At 40.0% G+C, this 24,396-nt stretch overlaps 1 protein-coding gene across 4 annotated transcripts in view; it reads right to left on the bottom strand.

The window, feature by feature from the left end:
- EMCN (endomucin) overlaps window positions 1–22,317 on the bottom strand; it is a 47,705-nt gene extending 25,388 nt beyond the window's left edge. For 3 of the 4 annotated variants that reach the window (XM_034442176.3, XM_034442173.3, XM_034442172.3), the window contains exons 1-3: window positions 22,038–22,313; window positions 6,324–6,356; window positions 1,835–1,870 (exon numbers count right to left, since the gene is read on the bottom strand). In XM_034442176.3, the coding sequence (XP_034298067.1) occupies window positions 1,835–1,870; window positions 6,324–6,356; window positions 22,038–22,104 (136 nt within the window). In that variant the 5' untranslated portion in view covers window positions 22,105–22,313. Of the gene's footprint in view, window positions 1–1,834; window positions 1,871–6,323; window positions 6,357–22,037 lie in introns of all 4 variants that reach the window. The other variant, XM_034442174.3, reaches the window with a different exon arrangement.
- Window positions 22,318–24,396: the final 2,079 nt, after the last annotated feature.

Genomic DNA, 24,396 nt, shown 5'->3' on the forward strand with positions numbered 1-24,396 from the left:
TACTACCAAGGCTCTTTTGCCCAGACTACCAGATGGATCTTATCTATCTATCTATCTATCTATCTATCTATCTATCTATCTATCTATCTATCTATCATCTATCTATCTATCTATCTATCTATCTATCTATCTATCTATCTATCTATCTATCTATTGGTTCGATTTATATGCCACCCTTTTTCCGGAGACTCAGGGCGGCTTACATTGTGTTAAGCAATAGCCTTCATACTTTTGTATATACCTGCTTATTAGGGCTTTCAGCCCGCCCTAAGCGGTGTTCTTTTTTATACAAAGTCAGCTTATTGCCTCCACAATCCGGGTCCTCATTTTACCTACCTCGAAAGGATGGAAGGCTGAGTCAACCTTGAGCCTGGTGAGATTTGAACTTGCAGTAATTGCAGGCAGCTGGTGCTATTTAATAGCACTTTAGTCTGCTGCGCCACCAAGGCTCTTATTCCAAACCTAGCAGAAGTGTCGGCAGCATGGAGGGCTTTTAAAAAAAATGAAACCTTCTTGTGATGCATATAAAAATGGCAGGGTTTTGATCAGGTGTTGGGGCAGTGGTGGGATTCAATTTTTTTTTACTACCGGTTCTGTGGGTGTGACTTGGTGGGCATGGCATGGCTTGGTGGGTGTGGCTTGGTGGGCATGGCAGGGAAAGGCTACTGTAAAATCTCCATTCCCACCCCACTCCAGGGGAAGGATACTGTAAAATCTCCATTTCCTCCTGATCATCTGGGACTCGGGAGGCAGAGAATAGATGGGGGCAGGGCCAGCCGGAGGTGGTATTTGCCGGTTCTCCAAACTACTCAAAATTTCCGCTACCGGTTCTCCAGAACTGATATAGTACCTCTGTGTTGGGGCCATTTGACATTCTCTTCATGCCACCTTCAGCCTATTATTGTACTTCCCTTTTCCTTTATTCCATGATAGTACCCACTGTGTGGATCTACTATAAAAAAAATATCTTGTAGATATAGGTGTCTTCTACTAAATGGGGTCAGGAAAAAAAATTATAAAATATATGTCTGGTATCGTAAAGCCTATTTATTCTTGCATCCCTACATCAGACTAAAGAACGTAAATTATCATGTCCAAATTATGTTTGGACCCTTTGCTCCCTCGCAGATAGTTATAGTCAGTGGTGGAATTCAAATTTTTTTACTACTGGTTCTGTGGGCGTGGCTTGATGAGTGTAGTGAGGCTTGGTGGGCGTGGCTTGGTGGGCATGGCAGGGGAAGGATACTGCAAAATCTCCATTCCCACCCCACTCCAGGGGAAGGATATTGCAAAATCCCCATTCCCACCCCACTTTGGGGCCAGCCAGAGATGGTATTTGCTGGTTCTCCAAACTACTCAAAATTTCCACTACCGGTTCTCCAGAACCTGTCAGAACCTGCTGAATTTCACCCCTGGTTATAGTTATGAAAACATGGTCCCCACCTCCAAAGTAGAACACTGGACAAGGATGTGGGAAAGCAGAGTTTAAGGATTTTAGCTGTGATCCAATCTTTGCATAAAAGAGAATAATCAACAACAAATTTGAGGCCTGATCGTTCTGATAACATCATTGCCACAGAACAATATTAATTTTTAAAAGATGCTTTCCCTAGCAGCAAATGATTGCCTATCTGTGTTTTGAGCAGAGTGTTAATTTATACTTGAAACAGTATCCAATAACAGAATTTTATAGAAATACAATAAAGAAGCCTTTAATGTAATCAGTGATGGATCAAGACACTGATAAAAACTTTTTAAATATTTTCACTTGCACAACATGTATACATGTATCCTAAATGTAGGATTTCAAGCTGTTGTTTATTCAAGAACTTACTTTTTGCTCCTGAAGTGACTTTTATCGTGGGAGACCCTATAGAAAGCATATTCAATATTAAAGATTACAATTTTATAATGTATTTATAAACTGCCAACCAAGTTGAATAAATAGCCTACAATTTAGCATGCTTTTTTAGTATTAACTGTCTTAATCCTGAATAATAGCAATATAGTTATATTCAGATTCCAAACTATGACATCATTTGAACAAATAATAATAATATATGGATTTTCAGGAAAACAACACTATTGCTAGATGCAGACTTCAGTAAAGATAACACAGAGTTTTCTAAGTTAAATAATATGGTATAAATATAGGAATACCTATATACCTTAAATTGCCTCAAATTGCACGATGGGTAGCAAATGAATTTAATTAATTAATTAAACAAACAAATACATGACTGGAATAAAATATGTGCATCTAAATAACTTAGAACTATTTCTGCTCAAACTAAAGAAATTACCTTAACATTGATCCATTATTAGAAAGTTCCCATGCTGAGTCTCTTGAAATTATATTAAAAAAATCTAATATTGCATATTAATACAGGTGGCTGCATATTGGATAAAGAATTTATAGCAACATAAATATTTTTGTTCTAACAGAAATATCTTCAAATCCCCACATTGACCTATTACATCTGTTTTAAATAGATAAAATAATAAAACATGAAATTTTATTAACCTGTTTATTATTAGCTGGTATTTATTATTGCTAAATTTTTAAAATCATTAGAAAATAGTTCAATAGAAGGTGGTATATATATATTCTTACTTTTGTAATATATATATAAAATGTTATATATATATATATGTGTGTATATTCTTTCTAGCACATAAAAGCCTACGAAAAAGATATATATATATATATATATATATATATATATATATATATATATATATATATATATATATATATATATATATTCTGAGGTTTTCGCGGGTGTTTGTATGTAGGTCTTTGGTTATTCGGGTTTTCTCCTGCGTAAAATTGGAAGTGTCTTGGCAATGTTTCGACGAAGTCTCATTCGTCATCTTCAGGCTGGTGTTCTCGGCTTCGTGCTTCTAAGAGCAATGTGTGTTATCGCAGCTGTTTCTTCCTTTTAACTGCCAGTGGGGGTGTGAACTGATTGGGTGGGAGCTTGGCTGTGTTCTGATTGAGTGGAGGTGTGTTCTGATTGGTTGGGGGTTTGGCTGTGCTCTGATTGGATGGGGGGTTGGCTGTGCTCTGATTGGATGGGTGTGTGTTCTGTTTCTACCCCCTCTCACACCACCACCCAGCACAGATCAACTCCGTAGCCAAGACACTCATCTCCAGAACAAAATGCTTAGCTGACGAACAACACCTAAAAACTGAACTACACACTCTCACTAATGTACTAACATCCAATGGATTCCAAAGAAATAAGATCACCAACCTAATCCAAAAAGAAACCCCCCCCTAAAATCCAAGACAGAGAACAAGAAAACGGCAAAGCCCTCCTCCCATACATAAAAGGCGTCACAGACAGAATCAGCAAGATCCTCCACAAACACAACATCAAGACAGCATTCTGCACAAATCGAAAAATATCCACCATCCTAAGAAACCCCAAAGACAAAATTGAGTTAGAAAATCAAGGAGTATATGAAATCCCTTGCACCGCCTGCCCCACCACATACATCGGACAAACCAACAGAAGAATAAGTGCACGCATTGAAGAATACAAGAACTCAGTTAGAAAAGAGGAACCAACTTCTTCCCTGGTCCAACACCTCAAAGCCACAGGACATGATATTGACTTTAAAAAGACCAGAACTATCACCAAAACTGAACACTTTAACAACAGAATAATCAGAGAAGCCATTGAGATAGAAAAACGTCCACACAGCATGAATAAATGAGATGATACCTCCCGCCTGCCAGCCATTTGGAAACCCGCCCTTATTGACAAACGAGTCCCTAACACAAAGAATGACACCAGACCCACACTCACGAGAGCCACACAGGATGTAACCACCACACATCCACGCAGAAAGCAGACTCAAACCCACACTGATGATCAAGCATAACCACGGACCAGAAGCCAGACCACAGCTGCATCATTAGCCACTTTAAACCCCTCCAATCCATACATGAAACAGACTGACACCCAACATGAAGAGATGGCATGGCCACGAACATGAAGCCAAACAACAGCAACACAGCTCACCAGCTCAAATCCCCCTGCTACTCAGACTAACCCAAGCACAACCAAGCCCCCACCTAAACAGAACACACACCCATCCAATCAGAGCACAGCCAGACCCCCATCCAATCAGAGCACAGCCAAACCCCCAACCAATCAGAACACACCTCCACCCAATCAGAACACAGCCAAGCTCCCACCCAATCAGTTCACACCCCCACTGGCAGTTAAAAGGAAGAAACAGCTGCGATAACACACATTGCTCCTAGAAGCACGAAGCCGAGAACACCAGCCTGAAGATGACAAATGAGACTTCGTTGAAACATTGCCAAGACACCTCCAATTTTACGCGGGAGAAAACCCGAATAACCAAAGACCTACACACACACACACACACACACACACGATATATAGAGGTGGGACAGGTATATAATAAATCTGTAAGGAAATTAGTGGCATATTACATTCTCCAGATTATTATGACTTTACTGTTCCATCTGGTTCACAAAAACAGCCCAAATTAATACTAACTGATTTCATGAGAAATGTATTTTGTGACTATGTAATTTACAAACCAATTTGCCTATCATAGCAATATTCCATATTTGCTGTACTACCTTCTATTGAATTATTTTCTAATGATTTAAAAATCTATATTATATATATATATATATGTATGTATGTACGTACATTTTATATATATATATATATATATATATATATATATATATATATATATATATATATATATATATATATATATATATATATATAGTGAGAATATGCCTGTCAAGTCATTTAGTCAAGTAATAATCTGCTTTGTACTGCACTGGTTTTAAGTTAGAATGTTTAAAATTTTAAAAAATGTTGAAGTGTAAACATAACCTTATTTGCATTTTGCAATGTAAAACATTTCATGACTGCCCATTTAAATTCATAAGGATCATTTGGAATTAATTGGAATGAGATAATTTCCCCAATTTGGTGCTCTCCAATGCACTGGATTTTAACTATGCTGGATGGAGAGCATGGAAACTGTAATATAGACTATAAATTCCATGTCCACTCAGCATAGTTAAAATCCTATGCATTATAGACAGACATTATATAGGGGAATACCTAGAATAGACATTATATAGGGGGAGCTAAATGTGAGAAATTAATCTGGTCACAACTGTGCTGACCATCCTGGCTGTTTAGTTTCTTGTAGTAACTAAGTACCAGTTGGCATAGAAGAATTGCTGGATGTCATATCAACAGATTCAGAAGTTTAGCAAATGTGTAAAGAACTCTGCATATAGTAAATACATTACAATGTCAATTCTGGGGAAGGTCTCATCATCCCTGTTAGTGCCTTCTCAGCTTGGAGATGATTTAGATTCTGATGATTCCCCTCCCCCATGAGTTACTAGCTAGACATGAGTTTAATGCTTAGGAAAGGGTTAGAGGTTCTTTAGGTTTAAGGGATGGAGCTAAAAAGGATTTCTTGGCTTTGCCGGATCTTCGAAAATCCTCAGATAGGTGTGGAGCCTGCCTTTTAGGTGTAGCTTTTGCAATGTGCTCTCCAAGGTCCTGAAAGCACTTTGTTGGAAAATTTCCACATGGTTATGTACTAACTCTCAGCCATGCAGAATATTAATGATCAATGGGATCCCAGCACTTACATGTAAATGCATAGCCTAGTGGAGAGTAGTGCCCCAGTAAATTATATAGGCACATGGGATAGCTGCATTGATAAGGGATATCAATAAAAGTTGTTATTCTTCAATTGGCTGTCCTATGCTTTTTGAGATCAAATTAAAGTACTATCTATCTCTATTAAATATTAGAGAAACCTAAAGTTACAGATATGAAGATCTAGTCCACTTTGTTATTTAGGTTAATAGGATTACTTTACAGATTTCAAATTCTTATTGTAGTCTAGATCAGAGGTGTTAAACTCACGGCATCACGGCGGCGTCACGTGCTGTATCGGGACTTTTCCCTTTTGCTAAACTGGGTGTGGGCGTGATGCATCTGGCCCATGGGCTGTGTGGTGTGTGTGATGCATCTGGCCCATGGGCTGGGAGTTTGATAGCCCTGTTCTAGATGTTCTTTGCTGATATTTCGATGCTCCACAGCTTCAGTTACTAAATCGTCTTGTGTAGTTAGATTCACATAAAGACTGCTTCTCCTCTCCCCCAGTTTTATAGGGGGAGAGTAACTGACTTATTATAGCTTATAATCACTATAAGTAATTCCCCAAAATAAAAAGAGTACAAAGAGATCGCAATTGATGCCATTGTTTTCATGATATGGTTACATGTTTTTGCTTACCAGTAGTTCCTTGAGTACTATTGGATGCGGTAACTGTAGAAGATAAAAAAAAAACAACAATCATAAGTTTGAACCAATTCTGTCACATACCTTGTTAGCAATTAAGTAGAAGACACAGGATGAAAACAAAAATTCTGCTGAGCTGTATCTAAATAGTCAGTAATTCTTTTAATGATATAGAACATAATATTTTTAAAAAAACAAGAAACATGCCTAGTCATTTATATCATTAATAAAACAGCTGAAATAATTACAAACTTAATTTCTCCTTTTACCAACCAACCTGCCTTTGATCTTGATTAACCCTGATCCTAATATAACATCAGTCCCATCACCTCTTCATATACTGTAGTTGTTCAAACGCTTTTAAAATTAGCCAGGTGGATTACATCTCTTTATAATTGCACAGTTACTCTGAGCTATGTGAAGCATTTCCATTTATCTCTCAGATGTTCTGCCATTCTGTTTCATTAAAGTCTAGTGCTTCAAAATAACTTCATGGAGTAGCATCATGAGAAGCTGGACCTGATATATCCCCCCCTTTTTTTACACAACTCTAAAAAGTGAAGGAAACATGTCAAGTGCCTCTCTTGTTTGACATTAATGAGAGTTGAACCTAGTTAATACTTGAAAATTCAAGGCTATAGACTAGACTTGAAAGTCCAAATAAACATCTCAGAACAAAGCAATGTCATCTCTACAATCTTGCCAAGAAAATTGCATGGTTGTGTCCAGATAATCACCAGGAACTGAGCTGTACTTGTGGCCATTTTTACTTTCATTGTGTGTGTGTGTGTGTGTGTGTGTGTGTGTGTGTGTGTGTGTGTGTATATATATATATATATATATATATATATATATATATATATATATGGAGAAAATCATATGAATTCTTTTGGTTTGAGCTAAACCTTTGTAAATGCAATACTTTTTAAATAGAAATAAGGAAAAGGGGTGTTTTGTAAGTAGGTACTTATTGCTAACCCTGCATCTGTAAGTAGCAGTAAGTAACATGATTGTACAACTGCAACCAGCTGGGATATATTTTTGAGTTTAGCATTTCCCTCTCAGTAAATATATTTAAATGGCCCTGTGCTTGACATCTTGACTGGGTCAATCTGCTGTGAAAGGCTTAATTATATGACAGATATTATCGTGTGAAAAGCAAATTATAATAGAGAACTCAGGCACAAGAAAAGTCTATTGGCAGTTAAGAAAGATCAGAAAATTTCAGTGCCATGTAAATTGCAATCTTTACTTCAAAACGTGTATTATGACACCAAAGGAGTTGCTTAAGTATCCGGAACAGGCAGAAGTGATTATGCCCCTATAGAAATGCCTTGCTGCTCACAGAATAGATGTTGGGTGGGTGTAGTAGCAAGTTGAATTAATGGGATTTAAGCAGCCAAGTTGAGTGCCTGCTGTGATGGAAGGCCCTTTAAGTGTTTCTCATCCCAGAGTCTTTGTTTATTGTCAATAAATTGAGAGGCAATTCCAATTTGCAATTCAAGCCTTAGATGATTAATCACTCTGATTAACTAATCTGCGCAGCAATCTTATGCACATTTACTGTGAGCTAAATCAGACTGCTTTCAGGCCACACTCAAGTGCAGAGGAGTTCTCTAGTTTCTAAAGTTCATCTCATTTATTCATCTGTGTAGATTCTTGTATGTTATCCTATAGATTCTCATGATGTGTGTTTGTGCTAAGAAGCCTGGTTGTTTATTCAGCTAGAGAGGGATGCACTAACAATAGCAATAGAACTTAGACTTATATACCGATTTACAGTGCTTTACAGCCCTCTCTAAGTGGTTTACAGAGTCAGCATATTGCTCGCAACAATCTGGGTCCTCATTTTACCCACCTTAGAAAGATGGAAGGCTGAATCAACCTTGAGCCTGGTGAGATTTAAACTGTCAAATTTACTAGAGTGCAGTACTGCACTCTAACCAGTAGGGCATGGAGGCAGAGAACCCACTTGAGTTATCAGAACTGTATCTCTGTGCATTAATCCAGGCCCTTGCTCTGGTTGATCTAAAATCAGAACAATGGGGGAGAGTGTTTGGGTAACAAGGTTAAGCTAGTTATTTTCTACTGATTTTGCTCTGCTCTAATATGCCTAAACAACAATAGGCATATTGTTCAAGTAAGATGTTGCTCAAGTAAGTTCTTGCTGAAGAACTATTTTAGAGAAAGAATACTGGCCCCTAAATCAACAAACCCAATCTTGACCTACCCACTTAAAATTTCTAGTCATTTTCATAATCTCTTTATGAACAACTGAGCTCAAGTGGATTTCTTCTGCGTTTTGAATCAGCATAGATTAAGTTCTAGATTTACCTGCCTGTGAGCCTGTGTTCTCAAGTGAGCCATTACTTTCTTCCCTATGCACACATAATAGTGTAGCTCTAAAATGTAACCTAAAACCATGATTAGAGCTATTGTGAAAAATGCTTGCTTGCAAATATGCCGCCACACTATCTTTCTCCAACATAGGCAGTTGAGGCTATTTAGCAGAAAAAAGAGGACTCACCACCATCTCCCAGGTCTTTTTGCAAAGATGAATGGATGCATTTAATGAAAACATGGATTGGGAATGCATTTTCATGTTTTTTTTGTGTAGAGCAGGAGCAAGGGAATCTTTACTCCAAGAGCTGAAGAACATGACCCTTTCTGAATCCTGATTTTCTACTCTCCTATTGGTCAACTGGAGGGAGAACTCATGGCTCAAGGATTGGATCTTTTTGAAGTGTTAGCTCCACTTTATAATGCCTTGGTAAGGCCACACTTGGAATACTGCATTCAGTTTTAGTCACCCTGGTATAAAAAAAAGATGTTGAGACTCTAGAAAAAGTGCAGAGAAGGGCAACAAAGATAATTAGGGGACTGAGGGCTAAAATATATAAAGGACGGTTGCATGAATTGGGTATATCTGATTTAATGAAAAGAAGGACTCGGGATCCTTCTAGCAGTGTTCCAATAACTAAGGAGCTGCAACAAAAAGAGAGGGTCAACTATTCTCCAAAGCACCTAAAGGCAGGACAAGAAGCAATGAATGGAAACTAATCAAGGAGAGAAGCAACCTAGAACTAAGAAGAAATGTCCTAACAGTGAGAACAATTAACCAGTGGAACAGTTTGCCTTCAGACATTGTGGGTGTTGTGGTCCGCCAGCAGCCTGCGGAGCTGGCAGCGGAGTCAGACAGTGAGGAGGCTGGGGAAGAACATGGGCCAGTCCTGGAGTCTGGAGAAGGCCCGGATGAGGGCTCTACGTCGAAGGCAAAGATGGGGCCAGGGCCATCTGGGAGTGATGCACAGATTCCGGAGCCCCAGAGTCGGACAGTAGAGAGGCATAGGAACAGGAGGAGTCTGTTCCTAGTGCACGCATGTGCAGAACTGCCAGAAGGTACGAGCAGCTAAAGCAAAAGGGATGACTTGGGAGTAAGGCCAGAAGATGACTGGCCCCTCCCATAAGGCTTAAAAGAGAAATAAAGGCACTTGGGCCTTATTACAGGAAAGCCACGTTTCTAACTCTGTTTCCAGTCGGCGTCTCGTTTGTTTCTGAACTTCATGGGGCTTTGCCAAGTAAGGCCTTTGGCAGGGTATCAAAGATGATAAAGGTTGGTGATTATCCCGAAGGACTTCTTCCAAAGGACTTGTTTAGCAACTAATTGGAACTCAGCTGGGAATGAACCTAATTCTCAGCTGTTACAATAAAATAGGTTTATTTGGAGCTAATTGTGTCTTGTAATGACTCAGTAAGCCTAGGTCACAACAGTGGGTGCGTCATCACTGGAGGTTTTTAAGAAAAGATTGGAAACCACCCAAACAATATAGGGTTTCCTGCTTGAACAGGGGGTTGGATAGAATGCCTCCAAAGTCCCTGCCAACTCTGGATTATTCCTACCTCTCTCCTTCTTTCTCCTCTCCATCAATTCTTTCAGCAAGAAAGCTAGCATCATTTGCCTATCCACGAATCACTGCATATGCAGCCTACCCTTTCTCCAGATGCTTCTCCTATCATTTTATCCCCACAAGAATCTTGTACAATAGAATGGGACAGTGGTGAAATCCAAATGTTTTTACTACCGGTTCTGTGGGCGTGGCTTGGTGGGCATGGTGTGGCTTGGTGTGCATGGCTTGGTGGGTGTGGCAGGGGAAGGATACTGCAAAATCCCCATTCCCTCCCCACTCTGGGGCCAGCCAGAGGTGGTATTTGCCGGTTCTCCGAACTGCTCAAAATTTCCGCTACTGGTTCTCCAGAACCTGTCAGAACCTGCTGGATTTCACCCCTGGAATGGGCTGAGAGGCGATACCTGATCAAAGTCATTACAAGCTCAGAACTCAAACTTGGCTTCATCCGTTTCACACAGTCTCTCTGCTTCAAAGGTAGCCTATGCGTCCCCAAATGGAGATACATTTCTATGGTTGTTGTGATCATGTGGACCTGAGAACGTTTAGAAATTTGGCAAGTACTGTTATCAGCCACAGTCCTTGTATAGATGAGAAAAATCAAAACAGTATTTTTCATTCCAGGCAGAAAAAAACCCCCAGCTCTTCTGTGTGACAAATGAGGTCGGGGGTTGTTTTCGTATTATTCAGTCTCACTTTGGTATGTAACTAGCTTGACCTTAACATCTAACTTCTACCAGAAGAATGTGATTAAGCTGTGTACTGCCTGAATAGGGTCACTGCAAATGGCTCCCATAATGCAATTATTTTTAGAGTTTCCTGTTATCTTTTATATGCTCATGATACCACACCTAAGCTGCTTTGTTCCTGACATGTTCCTGGAAGAAAACGATTATGTTAGAATCACTGAGCAGCATCAGATTCCCACATGCAGTTTTACAGAGAGAACGTTAATCTTGCTTCTACCCTGGATGTTATTCCACCATGAATAACATCTTTTCCCAAACACATGAAAAGATGAAGAAATGGCTGATGACTAAGACGCATCAGTTTATGGTTTTATGTTCTGAAAGGTTATATCATCCCTAAAAATGCTTGAATAATCTTCTCTCCTTCTCCTTCTCCTTCTCCTTCTCCTTCTCCTTCTCCTTCTCCTTCTCCTCCTCCTCCTCCTTCTCTCCTCCTCCTCTTTCTTCTTCTTCTTCTCCTCCTCCTCCTCTTTCTCCTTTTCCTCCTCCTCCTCTTCCTCTTCCTCTTACTCCTTCTCCTTCTCCTCCTCCTCTTCGTCCTCCCCCTCCTCCTCCTGTTCTTTGACATTGTCCTCTTTTTGTAACGTGGAAGGCATCTATGAACTAGCTATCCAGGAGGCTTTCTATAGCTAGTGGACAATCTTCTAGAAGACACTTAAGCTTTTTACTGGGTAAGGAGTGGGCAAATGGGAGGGGGGGGGCAGTTCTTTTTATTTATTTTTTTCTTTAACATTAACCCACTTTTAGGGCTAAAAAATAATTTAAGAAGACTATTACAATTTATGAATGGAAGGAAAGTGACCACCTGCCTCTTCTCTCTCTTGTTCATGATAGATAGATACTTTGGTTTCCAGATGGGGAAAGAGAGAAAGCAACAGTGCTAGATATTGCAGTCTTTTTTTTCCCCACAGTGATTAAAATGAACTGTTGCTCCCTTTATTTCTTTATCAGCGAAATATAAATTTGGTATAAAATGGTTCATCGTGAATGCGACTGCTTGAGGGCTCCTGGATTGGAGCTGAAAGGGATGCAGTATGCTCCCTCCCACATGCTGGGATAGACCAGGTGTCTCGATAGAAAAACAGTTAATCTCTCCCCTGGCTCAAACTGAAGAAGGGAGGAGGATTTGTGGCTCAGAGGTTAATACAACTGCCTAACATGCAGGCAGCCCAAGTTCGAATCCCAGACATCATCACATCCTGTTTTTGATGCTCTGTGCATGCATTCACATTTGCGAACCAGTAGCAAATGTATGCAAATACCACCCAATAGATAGATCGATAGATCAATCGATCGATAGATAGATATATCAGACAATTGTAAGTCAAGAAGGAGAGTATCAAGACCAAGTCTATTATTTAGGAATGAAAGTGACATTTTGTAAAACTTCTCATTCAAATGACATATCACCAAAAGTATAGAGGCACTTACTAGTTAAGCTTGGAAGGAAAAAAAAAATGACCAGCAAAAATTCTGGTTATTTAAGTAAGATACTTAAAGTAAAACCTAGTTCTATAGAAAGCTGGGGAATAGCCAGATAATTTGCTTAAGTTGATAAGGTCACTCTCATCTCTAATTTATGAAAAAATATTGGGTCAACACAAATGAGATTAGGGTAATTGTGTGAGCATTTTGGATTACTAGCAGCATGTCTCAAGAACTGGATTTATTTTTAAAGTAGCTTTAGTGTTAGTATATCTTATCCAAATAAGAAGTAGGTTTGCTGCAATAAATTTTAATAGCTGTGGACATAATGTACATGAATAAATATGCACTTGCAAAGAAGACAAAGTTTGAAAATACAAACCTCTTTGCTCAAATATTTATAATCCACTTTGAATTCAGTCCAAATGTATACATTCTTGACCAGTCCAAAAATGAGGCTTGCTTTCAATCCTACCTGTTCACCTGTACCTTCCCCTTTGCAAGATAAGGGAACCTTAATGCATTAATGTCATGATATTGAGCTATTACTACAACAAGTATAAACACATGGATAAGAAAGTCAGGAATGATTAAAATTTCCCTTTAAATACCCAGTTTCACCAAAAATAAGACATCCCCTGATAATAAGCCCAATTGGGCTTTTGAGCACATGGCAATTAACCAAGCGCTTATTTCAGGGTTCAAAAAAATATAAGACAGGGTCTTATTTTGGGGAAACACGGTATCAAGAGAAGTAAGTTGAGGATGCTTGGTCTACTTTGAGAGTTCTCTTGATTTCAGCTTAAGATAATAGGGTTACCAACTTTTTATTATCTATTATCTATTATTATTTTATTATTTATTATTATTATCTACACTGCCTACTGTCTGACCTAAGTGTAGTACACAAAATTGTCTGCTACAACATCCTACCTGTCAATGACTACTTCAGCTTCAACCGTAATAATACATGGGCAAACAATAGATACAAACTCAAGGTAAACCGCTCCAAACTCAATTGCAGGAAATACGACTTCAGCAACAGAGTGGTCAATGCCTGGATTGCACTACCTGATTCTGTGGTTACATCCTCAAACCCCCATAACTTTAACCTTAAACTGTCTACCGTGGACCTCACTCAGGATTGAAATCCAGCAGATTCTGACAGGTTCTGGAGAACCGGTAGTGGAAATTTTGAGTAGTTCGGAGAACTGGTAGCAGAAATTTTGAGTAGTTAGAAGAACTAGCAAATACCACCTCTGGCTGGCCCCAGAGTGGGGTGGGAATGGAGATTTTGCAATATCCTTCCCTCAGGAGTGGAGAGGGAATGGAGATTTTGCAGTATCCTTCCTCTGGAGTGGGGTGAGAATGGAGATTTTGCAGTATCCTTCCCCTGGAGTGGGGTGGGAATGGAGATTTTGCAGTATCCTTTCCCTGCCATGCCCACCAAGCCACGCCCAGCAAACTACACCATGCCCACCAAGCCACAGCCACAGAACCGGTAGAAAAAACAATTGGATTTCACCACTGACCTCACCCCATTCCTAAGAAGTCTGTAAGGGGGCATGCATAAGCGCACCAGCGTGCCTTCCGTCCCTGTCCTACTGTTCCCATTTATTTGTACTCATTTCCTGTGTTCATATCCATGTTTATACTTATACCTGTTTTCTCATACATGTTTGACAAACTAAATAAAATAAAACAAAACAAAACAAAATAAAATAAAATAAATTGAGGTAAACTCCTGCAATTTCTTGGCAGTTACTGCACTGTTGTGGGGATGTTTAACAACCTATGTAAGAGTCATGGAATATCCAGAAGGTCTCTTATTCAAGGAGGAGTCTTTACTCAGATTTCTAAGGTCAACCAGTTTTGGCTGAACAATTGATAACTGCTGAGGCTTGAACAAATTAAATGGTAGTTGTCCTCAAGCGGAGCTCAACTTCTACTTAGTCTTCTAAAGCAATTGTATAAGTTTGAGGTTTCCAGGGGAGATATAACAAACTGTGCAGATGCCTCTGTGAAAGTGGAGACACCCTCTGCAAAGACCAAGGAACTAGTTAGTAGACCAGTTCTTTGGAACCTCTCCAGGTAAGGAGGAGATCACTTACATGCGCTCCAGGTAGCAGTTTCTCACAAGGAGAATACTGGAGCGCAGTTTTCCATGGGTTTGAACACCAGAAGATGACCGGATCAGTCACCTTGCTTTATAATCATGGCGGAGCCTTTTAAACGATGCTATTTGCAAATCTCATATGAAGGCAGAGGTCTTCAAATTTGGCAGCTATGCTGGCTGGAGAATTCTGGGAGTTGAAATTCACAAGTCTTAAAGCTGCCAAGTTTGAAGATCTATGTATTAAGGAATGTGTAGAAGATGAGGAGAAGAGATGTTGCCTAGTAAACAGATGAGGGTGGAAGGAGTTACTGGTCAGAGGAAGAAACTTAGAAAGGACCCACCCTAACTGACCATAAGGTTAAAAGTGGCAGCAGGAAGTTTATACGTAGATTTGCAAGATTCTGTTCATATAGCTTTACAATAAAGTAGAATTAGCTCATCTAGTCATGTTTCCTGTCTGGTTTAGTCAGGAAGGCTGACATCAGTCTAGCAAGTCTTTCCATTCTCTTTTCTTTCTCTAAGTTTAGTGTGTATGTATGTACATATCAGTGGTGGGTTGCCCCCCGGTTCGGACCGGTTCGCAAGAACCGGTAGTGAAACTGGTGGGAGGCTCTGCCCACCAACCCTGACGTTATCAGGAATCTTCTGCGCAGGTGCAGAAGCGTGCGTGTGGCCCCGTTGCGAACCGGTAGTAAAGGTAAGTACAACCCACTCCTGGTACATATGTATGAATGCATGCATATATATGTGTGTCTGTGTCTGTGTATCTCCTTGCAATTCCTTGGTGAACCTTCATTTATATGCTAACCCAAACTTGGCAGCTTTAAGACTTGTGGACTTCAACTCCCAGAGTTGAAGAATTCTGGGAGTTGAAGTCCACAAGTCTTAAAGCTGCTACGTTTGAAGACCTCTGTGCTAACCTGTTCTAATCATATTTGGTCAAGACAAGCGGTGCAAATGATGACATATATCTCCTGGTTTTAATAGCTGTGAGAAGACAGAATTGTAGATCTCAGTTGAAACACCTTCTTCAGTACAGCTACTATAAGGAGTGGATCTCTTTTCTTTTTTCCCCTTTTTCACCTGGCCAAGCTAAGCTCTTTCACAGACTTACCAGAAGATAAGAAATTATTTATTTGTTAGACAGCATCCAAATAAACGGAGAACTTTTATATCTCCAAGGGTTGCCATTTTGCACCCCTCACCAGTGATGAAATCCAATTTTTTTTTACTATTAGTTCTGTGGGCATGGCTTGGTGGGCATGGTGTGGCTTGATGGGCATGGCTTGGTGGGGGTGACAGGGGAAGGATACTGCAAAATCTCCATTCCCATCCCACTCCAGGGGAAGGATACTGCAAAATCTCCATTCTCACTCTGGGGCCAGCCAGAGATGGTATTTGCTGGTTCTCCAAACTATTCAAAATTTCCACTACCGGTTCTCCGAACGGCTCAAAATTTCCGCTACCAGTTTTCCAGAACCTGTTAGAACCTGCTGGATTTCACCCCTGCCCCTCATCCTTTAATGTCACTCTTACAATGCACTGCACACATTTTATTTTTGCACAAGAGACGTTTTACCATAATTAATAAAGAAAACAATTAAAACTGAGCAGGAAGTGAAAGCAACGTCACAATATCTTCATCTGAGCACTTCAAAGATAAGATAAATAAGGCTTCCATCACTTTTTAGAGCCTATGCATTAGGACGCTGGAAGGGGAACGCTTCAAAGGAAGGGGAGTGCTCCAGAGAAATTGGCATAGCACTTTTCATCAGCTCCCGAGAGATTTTTAAAAAATCAATTAAAATGTTATTCTGCTGATTTCCACTTATATATAGAAAGTACAATGGCTAAAAAGATCACTAAGTGAAAAAGGAATGAAGCATCACGCTTTCCAATCCCAATCTGTCTTAACCTATAGACCAGACAGGAAACATGAGCAGATGAGCTAATATTACTTCATTGTAAGGCTGCATTAACAGAATTTCACAAGTCTGAAAGTAAATTTCTCCCACCATCTACTAGTTAATAACAATTTACTTCCTAAGCTTCACTATGAGTATACCTATAATTTGACAAGTCCTATCCCTCATGGTCATTTACCAGGGAGCATCAAAATCTGCAAAATAGCAGGCACAAAAGCATGATCAAAATCCTCCCTTCTTTATACATGCAGTGATGGCACATACTCGTGCAAAGGGGTTAGAATTTTGATCATGACACCAAGGACACAATCTTGTAGGTTTTGACAATACTGTGTAAATACTGCTGTCTATAATCATTAGCAGGGGTGAAATTCAAATTTTTTCTCTACTGGTTCTGTGGGCGTGGCTTAGTGGGCGTGGCAGGGGAAGGATATTGCAAAATCTCCATTCCAACCCCATTCTGGGGCCAGCCAGAGGTGATATTTGCCGGTTCCCCGAACTACTCAAAATTTCTGCTACTGATTCTCCAGAACCTGTTAGAACCTGCTGGATTTCACCCTTGATCATTATCCTTCCTTGGTTCTTACTAGGGAGGCAGAATAGATCAGCTAAAGGCATGTGTTCTGGGGGTTAATCCTATTTCCCTTTTCAACTGAAATATGCCAATCTACTTCAATTTCCTTAACTAGTTTAGCTTTCTTATCTGTCCTACAACTGACACTGAAGTAGTATTCTTTTTTTAACCAAAATAAATAAATAAATAAATGGCAGTAGTAGAGTTAATATCAAGACCAAATATTCTTGGTCAAATGCAAGAATAATTTCTAAATAATTTCTAAAACTACAGCTGGGATCTGGGTTCATTGTAGAAAATATTAAAATAACTATACTTGGCAGTGGTGGAATTCAATTTTTTTTACTACTGGTTCTGTGGGCGTGGCTTGGTGGGCGTGGCAGGGGAAGGATACTGCAAAATCCCCATTCCCTCCCCACTCCTGGGGGAAGGATATTGCAAAATTTCCATTCTCACTCCACTCTGGGGCCAGCCAGAGGTGGTATTTGCCGGTTCTCCAAACTACTCAAAATTTCCGCTACCGGTTCTCCAGAACCTGTCAGAACCTTATGAATAGCACCCCTGATACTTGGTCTTCTACATTGTTCAAGTATTAACACTTCAGCTAAGTAGCACAAAAGAGAACCTCAGCGGAAACTGTTCTGTGGACTGATTCTCTCATTATGAATAACATTTAAGAAGTTATAATTTTATTAGAATTCAGAAGCTGGGAATTAAAGGAAAAGAAAAGAATCTGTGCTGATTGAGGAATTGCAGATGCTATGTGTTTGCATGGGAGTGATAATTTTTTTTTAACTGGATTAAAAGAGTTAAAATTAAAAAAAGAAAAGAAAGAAAATGTCTCTGAGGGAAAAACATTAAGCCTCTGAGGTACAGGGATTTTATTGAGATGCTAGGAAGTTTGAGACAGACGTTCGGGGGGAAGGGCTAAAAGGATTATGATCATGTGATCAAAGCCCGCCCCCTTTTTAATGTCCACTGATGCACATAAAAAGGGAGTGGGACAAATATCTCATAGACATGTCCTCCATTTACACCCCTGAAATGGAGAACAAATATGTTAAAACTTATTTTATGTCTTTTCCAAAACTAACCATTAAAAAAAATTACTGCTGTAACTGTTTTCAGGAGTGTAGTATTGAGATGTTTTGGCAGCCACAAAATAAGGGAGTCTTGTGAGGTAATATCCATTTATAATCTAACAGCACACTAATATATTTAACTAACACACACACACACACACACACACAAATCTCCCCCTAGAAGTTCTTGCATTCAGTGGAGTAAAATTCTGGGCAGTTCTATGTTGTTGTTTTTTTAAAAAAAGGACTTAAAAAGTTGGGAGGAGGATATCCTCGTGGTGCTTGAAAAACTGTGCCTTTGCTTTCCATTACTGCCACTTAATGTTGAGAAAGGACTAGCTTAAGGAATTGCTAAAAGGTTCTATTTTTGTGTTCTTTTATGCTCCAAAGCATCCATTTACCTTAAAACCAAAGTGTTGCATAGCAGTCTTAAATGACTACAGTGTAGGCCACATCTCTATGATATCTCTATGACATTTTGCATATGGATATTGATTTACAAATTTGGTGCTAGCTATATATCTATATGGCTAAATACATTGGCAATGTATTTGCCAATGTATTTATAAAAATAATGGCTGTAAATTATGTCATGACTTATGTCCATTCATATCAGTAGTGGTTCAAATCCCACTACTGATTTCAAATCCCGTCGCTACCGGTTTGCTTGTGGGCATGGGCGCATTCTCACGTACGCACACTTCTGGGCATGCGCAGAGACATCCGGGCAGGTGAGCGGAGCCTCCCACCACCACCGCTACCGGTTCACCCAATTTGGGGCAAACCGGTAGCAACCCACCACTGATTCATATATTGCCAGTGCACCCAGAAAATAGATGAATATATAGTATATACCATGTCTCCCCAAAAACAAGATCTATTCTGAAAATAAGCCCTAGCATGTTTTTTACATGCACCTAATGTAAGCCCTACCCCCAAAATAAGCCCTACTTAATAGCCTGTGCAGCCGGCACCTGCCCATTTCATCTGGTTGCTCGTGCCATGGCCATGAGGTGAGGCGGGGTGGTGGTGGAGCTGCCCCATCCGCCCCACACCATCTTACCACAGGGCCCCTACAGCCAGGCCATCCACGCCCCAACACCTGCCTCACAACAGCAGCACCAACAGCCATGTGTATCAGGAGACCACATGCTTGCCAGTCCATTTCTTCTGCTTGCTCATGGCCACAATGGAGCAGGAGGCTGAGAGGTGTGTTGAAGCTATAACAATGTGGTGAGGCAGGTGTCAGGGAATGGATGGCCTGGCTGTGGTGACCCTGAGGTAAGCCAGTGCAGGCACACGGGGCAGCTCCACCACCTCATGGCCGCGGCAATGGTGTGTTGCTCAGCCTCCTGCTCCATTGCAGCCACGAGCAAGCAGAAGTGGACTGGCAGCCACATAGGGTACTGCTGGATGTGGCTGCTGGAGCTGCTGCTGCAAGGCGAGGCAAGTGTCGGGGCGTGGGTGGCCTGGTTGCAGGGACCCTGAAGTAAGCTGGTGCAGGGCATATGGAGCAGCTCCACCCCACTGCCTTGTAGCGGTGGCCACATGGCCAGTTGCCCCACTGTGGGCAAGCAGAAGTGTGCCTCCCGTACATGGAAAAAAATAAGACACCTCCTGAAAATAAGTCATACTGATTATTTTGGGGCCAAAAGAAAATAAGACCCGGTCTTATATATATATATACTCTACAAACTATTTTTTGGCAAAATCAGTTTAATGGCCTAAAATGGTCAATTCCAATTCTAGGATTAAATTGTGTGTATCTACCAGATTGCACATTGTTTTCAATTTCTTTTTATGAGGGTTGTTTAGTGTGTGTATGGGTGCAAACATGGCACAATCTCAACTCTTTCAAAGCACTTCCATCTTTTCCTTCTGTAGCTGCCCTGTGACTCATTGCCTTACTATATACTCACATACTAGATGTCTATAAGACTTTTTAAACTCCAGGAGAAAGAATAGGAGACAGAACATCTAACTCAATCCCCTCTATCAATTCATCCTATGTCAATTGCATTTCCCCCTTTTTGAGCATGTATTGTCACTTAGACCATTAAAACCAACCCATTGCTCCAGGTAGGAATCCAAATTAAAGCATGATTATCCAGCCATTATCATATCTAGTGAAGGAGTTTTTAATCTTCTAATTATGTACTGCTAAATTGCTCTTCCTGTTCATAACACTCAACAGGAATCTGTCTTCCTGTAACTTAAATCCTTGATTCTATATCCTGTATTGTCAAGCTACAAAGTTTAGTTAATAACCAATTAAAGGAATATGGGTAGGAATCCAGGGTTCAGAAAAAATAGGTTTATTATATTGAATAAAATTGTATTAATTCATCTGCTCAGTTCGTCCTGAGCAATATATACATGCACCCACACATTTTTACTCATGTGAATACAATTTTTTTATTGTCCCTTGTTCCAAAACCTTTTTATTTTGCTGTTTAAAAGCACGTTGGTTATACTACTGGTTATCAATAGTAATGTTTCTCCATTTTAAGTTGTGTTTGTGCACATGTATATATATCAGACATAGATATATCAAGGGGTTTTAGATCTTAGCATTGACAAATACAAGAGAATTTTGAGATGCAAACAGAATTTTCAGTGAGAACTCTGTTAATCCCAGTCTCCTCTTTTGCAACAAAAGACAGTGGTTTTAATTCAGTACCTAGGATTGCATAATTATTTAACCACAAGGGTCCCAATAGTTGCTAGCCATTCAGTCAATTGGTCTATTCCAACATCTGTGAAAGGATAAAAGGAAGCTATGCACCAATTTAGAAGGCACCACTAGAATAAATAACAATAAAACCAATTTCTTTCTTGCTAAATGAAATTTCTGGCCTCCGGTTTTTCAGAGCTTTTGAAAAAGGAATAGTACTAGTTGCTTTCTGATTATTGTTTTGAATTACTTTCTTGATAAATGGGCAGCCCTCTAAAGATTGCCACAGAGTGCACCAATGCTAGAATCCATAATAAATATTAAGAAATGAATCTGTAATATCTCCAGTCCCAGTTGCATCATGTTCCCCAAACTGTCACAGATCAGAGTGTTCTACTCTTGCCAGTACATTGCTTTATTCCCCACCTTATTCTTCTTACTAGCATAAAATTAGAAATACAAATAGAAAATGGCCACAGAACAATAGCATATTTCTTTTTCTGGCACTGAGTTCATTAAATACAATGGGACTTGTACTAATGCAATCCAATGCTTGTTTGCTGCAAAGTGAATTCTTGTGGTTAAAGGAGTTTCTTTCCAATTACTGTGCTGGAAAAGCAACCTTCTTCTTTAAATGCAGTATTTCTAAGGCAAGTAGTTGATTTTTAGCAGGATTGTGATGCTCAGTTCCACCCAGCCACCCCACTCTACTCTGAATTACCCTGGGTTGCAAGGTTGTAAAAGGGAGTTTAAAAGGAGTTTGTGATGTTTGATCACAGGTGGGGAATTCTTCTAAAAATCATTTTGGATGCCTATATGACAATACAAATTTTAATTAATTCACGGCACCTGGGATGATGTTACCGCAGCCACACCAGCAGCAGTCAGATGGTTAGCTTCCTTAGATATCAAATTATAACATTAATTTAAACTAAATTTGTATATCAGTGATTGCAAGACCTCTGTAGTTGCCATCTGCTAAATAAATCATAATAATTCATTAGCCTCAGCTGCTAGTTTACAAGGAGCTAGTCCTCTAGAAAAGTTTACTGATAAGATACGAGAGACAGATCTTTTTACTTTTTAGTTTTAGAAAGAATTATGTGGGGGGTTTTTTCATAGTAGATGTACAGTTTCTGAGACCCAAACAAATATGACTGCAATCTGGTGACAAAATGGCAACATAACAGGCTGCCCCTTCACTAGCTCCGCTGCTCTGAGAAAGCTGAAAGGGTGGCAAATAAAACTGAGGCCTTACCCTTCTCACAGAAGAAGCCAGACAAAGCCAGGGAAAGGAGGACAGTGCTCCACAGCTTCCCAGCCATCGTTCAAGGTGCTCCAGACCTCTCTTTCCAAAGGTAGCAGCAGCAGCAGCAGGACCAAAGCTCTCTCACCCAACCTGGTTGTAATTAGCCGGTGGGAAAGGTTTGTAGCAGAGAGAAAGAGGGAGTAAGGCCAGCTGTGGAGAGCCACTGCCCATCCTGCTTATTTGGGGGACCTTGATAAAGAACGGGAGGAAATACGACAGCCTCCCTCCAGGAATTCAGCATGGAGGAGATTTATTGTTTCAGCCCGTTCACAGGAACTCCTTCTTCTTTGGCAGGCGTCAGTGTTTTTGTTACTCCGTTATTTTGTTCTTTAGCTGCAGAGGTCAGGAAAGGTTGCTTAAGGGAACGGATCTCCCTCTAGAAGAGGTCACTTTGATAATGTTGAAAATGTATTTTAAAAAGGCATTCGGAACACACCCACTCACACTTAATGATGGCCATACTTAAAAGCAGAATGAATGCTACCATTACTCTAAGAAATTACACTCTCCAGACTTTTAAAAGAATGTTTGGTGAGGCAGTTCCAATTAGGGAAAGGCTTGTATTGTGCAATTTGGGCTACCATCTTTTCAATTCTACCTTAAGACATGCTGTTTCCAAGAATGATTGAAGCTGAAGTCTACCATTAAGGCAGAATGAGTCAGTTTCCTCAGACAGCGTACTTTGGGAAAAATGGATCCCTCTGCTTCCTGAATTAACAGTGGAATAAACTGCTTTGCACGTTGAAGATTAAATTTCCATGTCAGCCAACTTCTGTATCTAGAATATTTGGGAGTAGAAGAGAGAAGGCTTTTTATACATAGCCTAAGACCATGGAGAAGGGGATACGGTGGCTCAGTGGCTAAGATGCTGAGCTTGTCGATCAGAAGGTTGGCAGTTCAGTGGTTCGAATCCCTAGTGCCGCGGAACAGGGTGAGCTCCCATTACTTGTCCCAGCTTCTGCCAACCTAGCAGTTCGAAAGCATGTAAAAAATGCAAGTAGAAAAATAGGGCCACTTTGGTGGGAACCTGACAGCTCTTCGTGTGCCTTTGGCATTGAGTCATGCCAGCCACATGACCATAGACACATCTTCGGACAGCGCTGGCTCTTTGGTTTAGAAACAGAGATGAGCACTGCTCCTAGAGCCGGAAACGACTAGCACGAATTGTGACATTCTGTCCTGTTTTTCAGCTAATGCCCTCCATATTGATAAACTTCAGTTTCAGTTGTGTGGGTTAAGTTTTATCCAGTCTGTTATTAATATCAGATACTGATTTGGTACATTGTTTCTTTGGGTTTAAGTGTAAATGTAAAGGGGAGACACATGTGGATATTGTCAAATTAAACAAAAATTAAACTCAGTGAGGATTTTCATGTGAACATACAATACTACTGTATGCATATTAGGGGAAGGAGGAGTTCATCTAAAATAAAATATTGCCACCTTTGTTTAAAACAATACCATACTTTAGGATAAATATGAAAGAAGTGAAGCCCAGGGTGGCTGGATTAAATAAGTTTTTGAAATTTTGGAGAGGTTCATTGTGTAAATTGGTATTCGGCTTTGTAATGACTTAAGGTACCTATTTTACCCCAAAAATCTGAAACCCATCCAAAATAAGTGCTGGTCTACTCATATCAATGTGTTGCATTAAATCTGGTATATTATCAAAATGACAGAAATTCCACACTTCTAGTTTGTGGAATCCATATGGTACCAAAGGAGCATCTTCCTGTGTCCTTTTCATGGTTTAGAGTTTAGACTATCCACTAGATCAGAGCTGTCAAACTCGCATCATCATGGCAGCAGCACATGACGTATCATGACTTCCCCCACTGTGCTAAACTGGGCATGGGCGTGGCCAGTGCGTGATGCATCCGGCCCGCGGATGTGAGTTTGACAGCCCTGCACTAAATGATAAAAATAGGCTCAAGCCATAGATATTTATGGCATTAAAGCCATGATGCTATACTGGAAATTTAAATAAAGGTTATACTGAAAGAAGAGGGAGTCAAGCTATTCTCCAAAGCACCTGAGGGCAGGACAAGATGCAATGGATGGAAACTAATCAAGGAGAGAAGCAACTGAGAACTAAGGAGAAATTTCCTGACAGTTAGAACAATTTATCAGTGGAACAACTTGCCTCCAGAAGCTGTGAATGCTCCAACACTGGAAGTTTTTAAGAAGAGATTAGATAACCATTTGTCTGAAGTGGTGTAGGGTTTCCTGCCTGAGCAGGGGATTGGACTAAAAGATTTCCAAAGTCCCTTCCAGCTCTGTTATTTGATTCTATTCTATTCTAAATTGA

Source organism: Pantherophis guttatus, chromosome 8 (genome assembly GCF_059756535.1).
Source record: "Pantherophis guttatus breed Tessera chromosome 8, ASM5975653v1, whole genome shotgun sequence".
In the NCBI taxonomy this organism is placed as follows: domain Eukaryota; kingdom Metazoa; phylum Chordata; class Lepidosauria; order Squamata; family Colubridae; genus Pantherophis; species Pantherophis guttatus.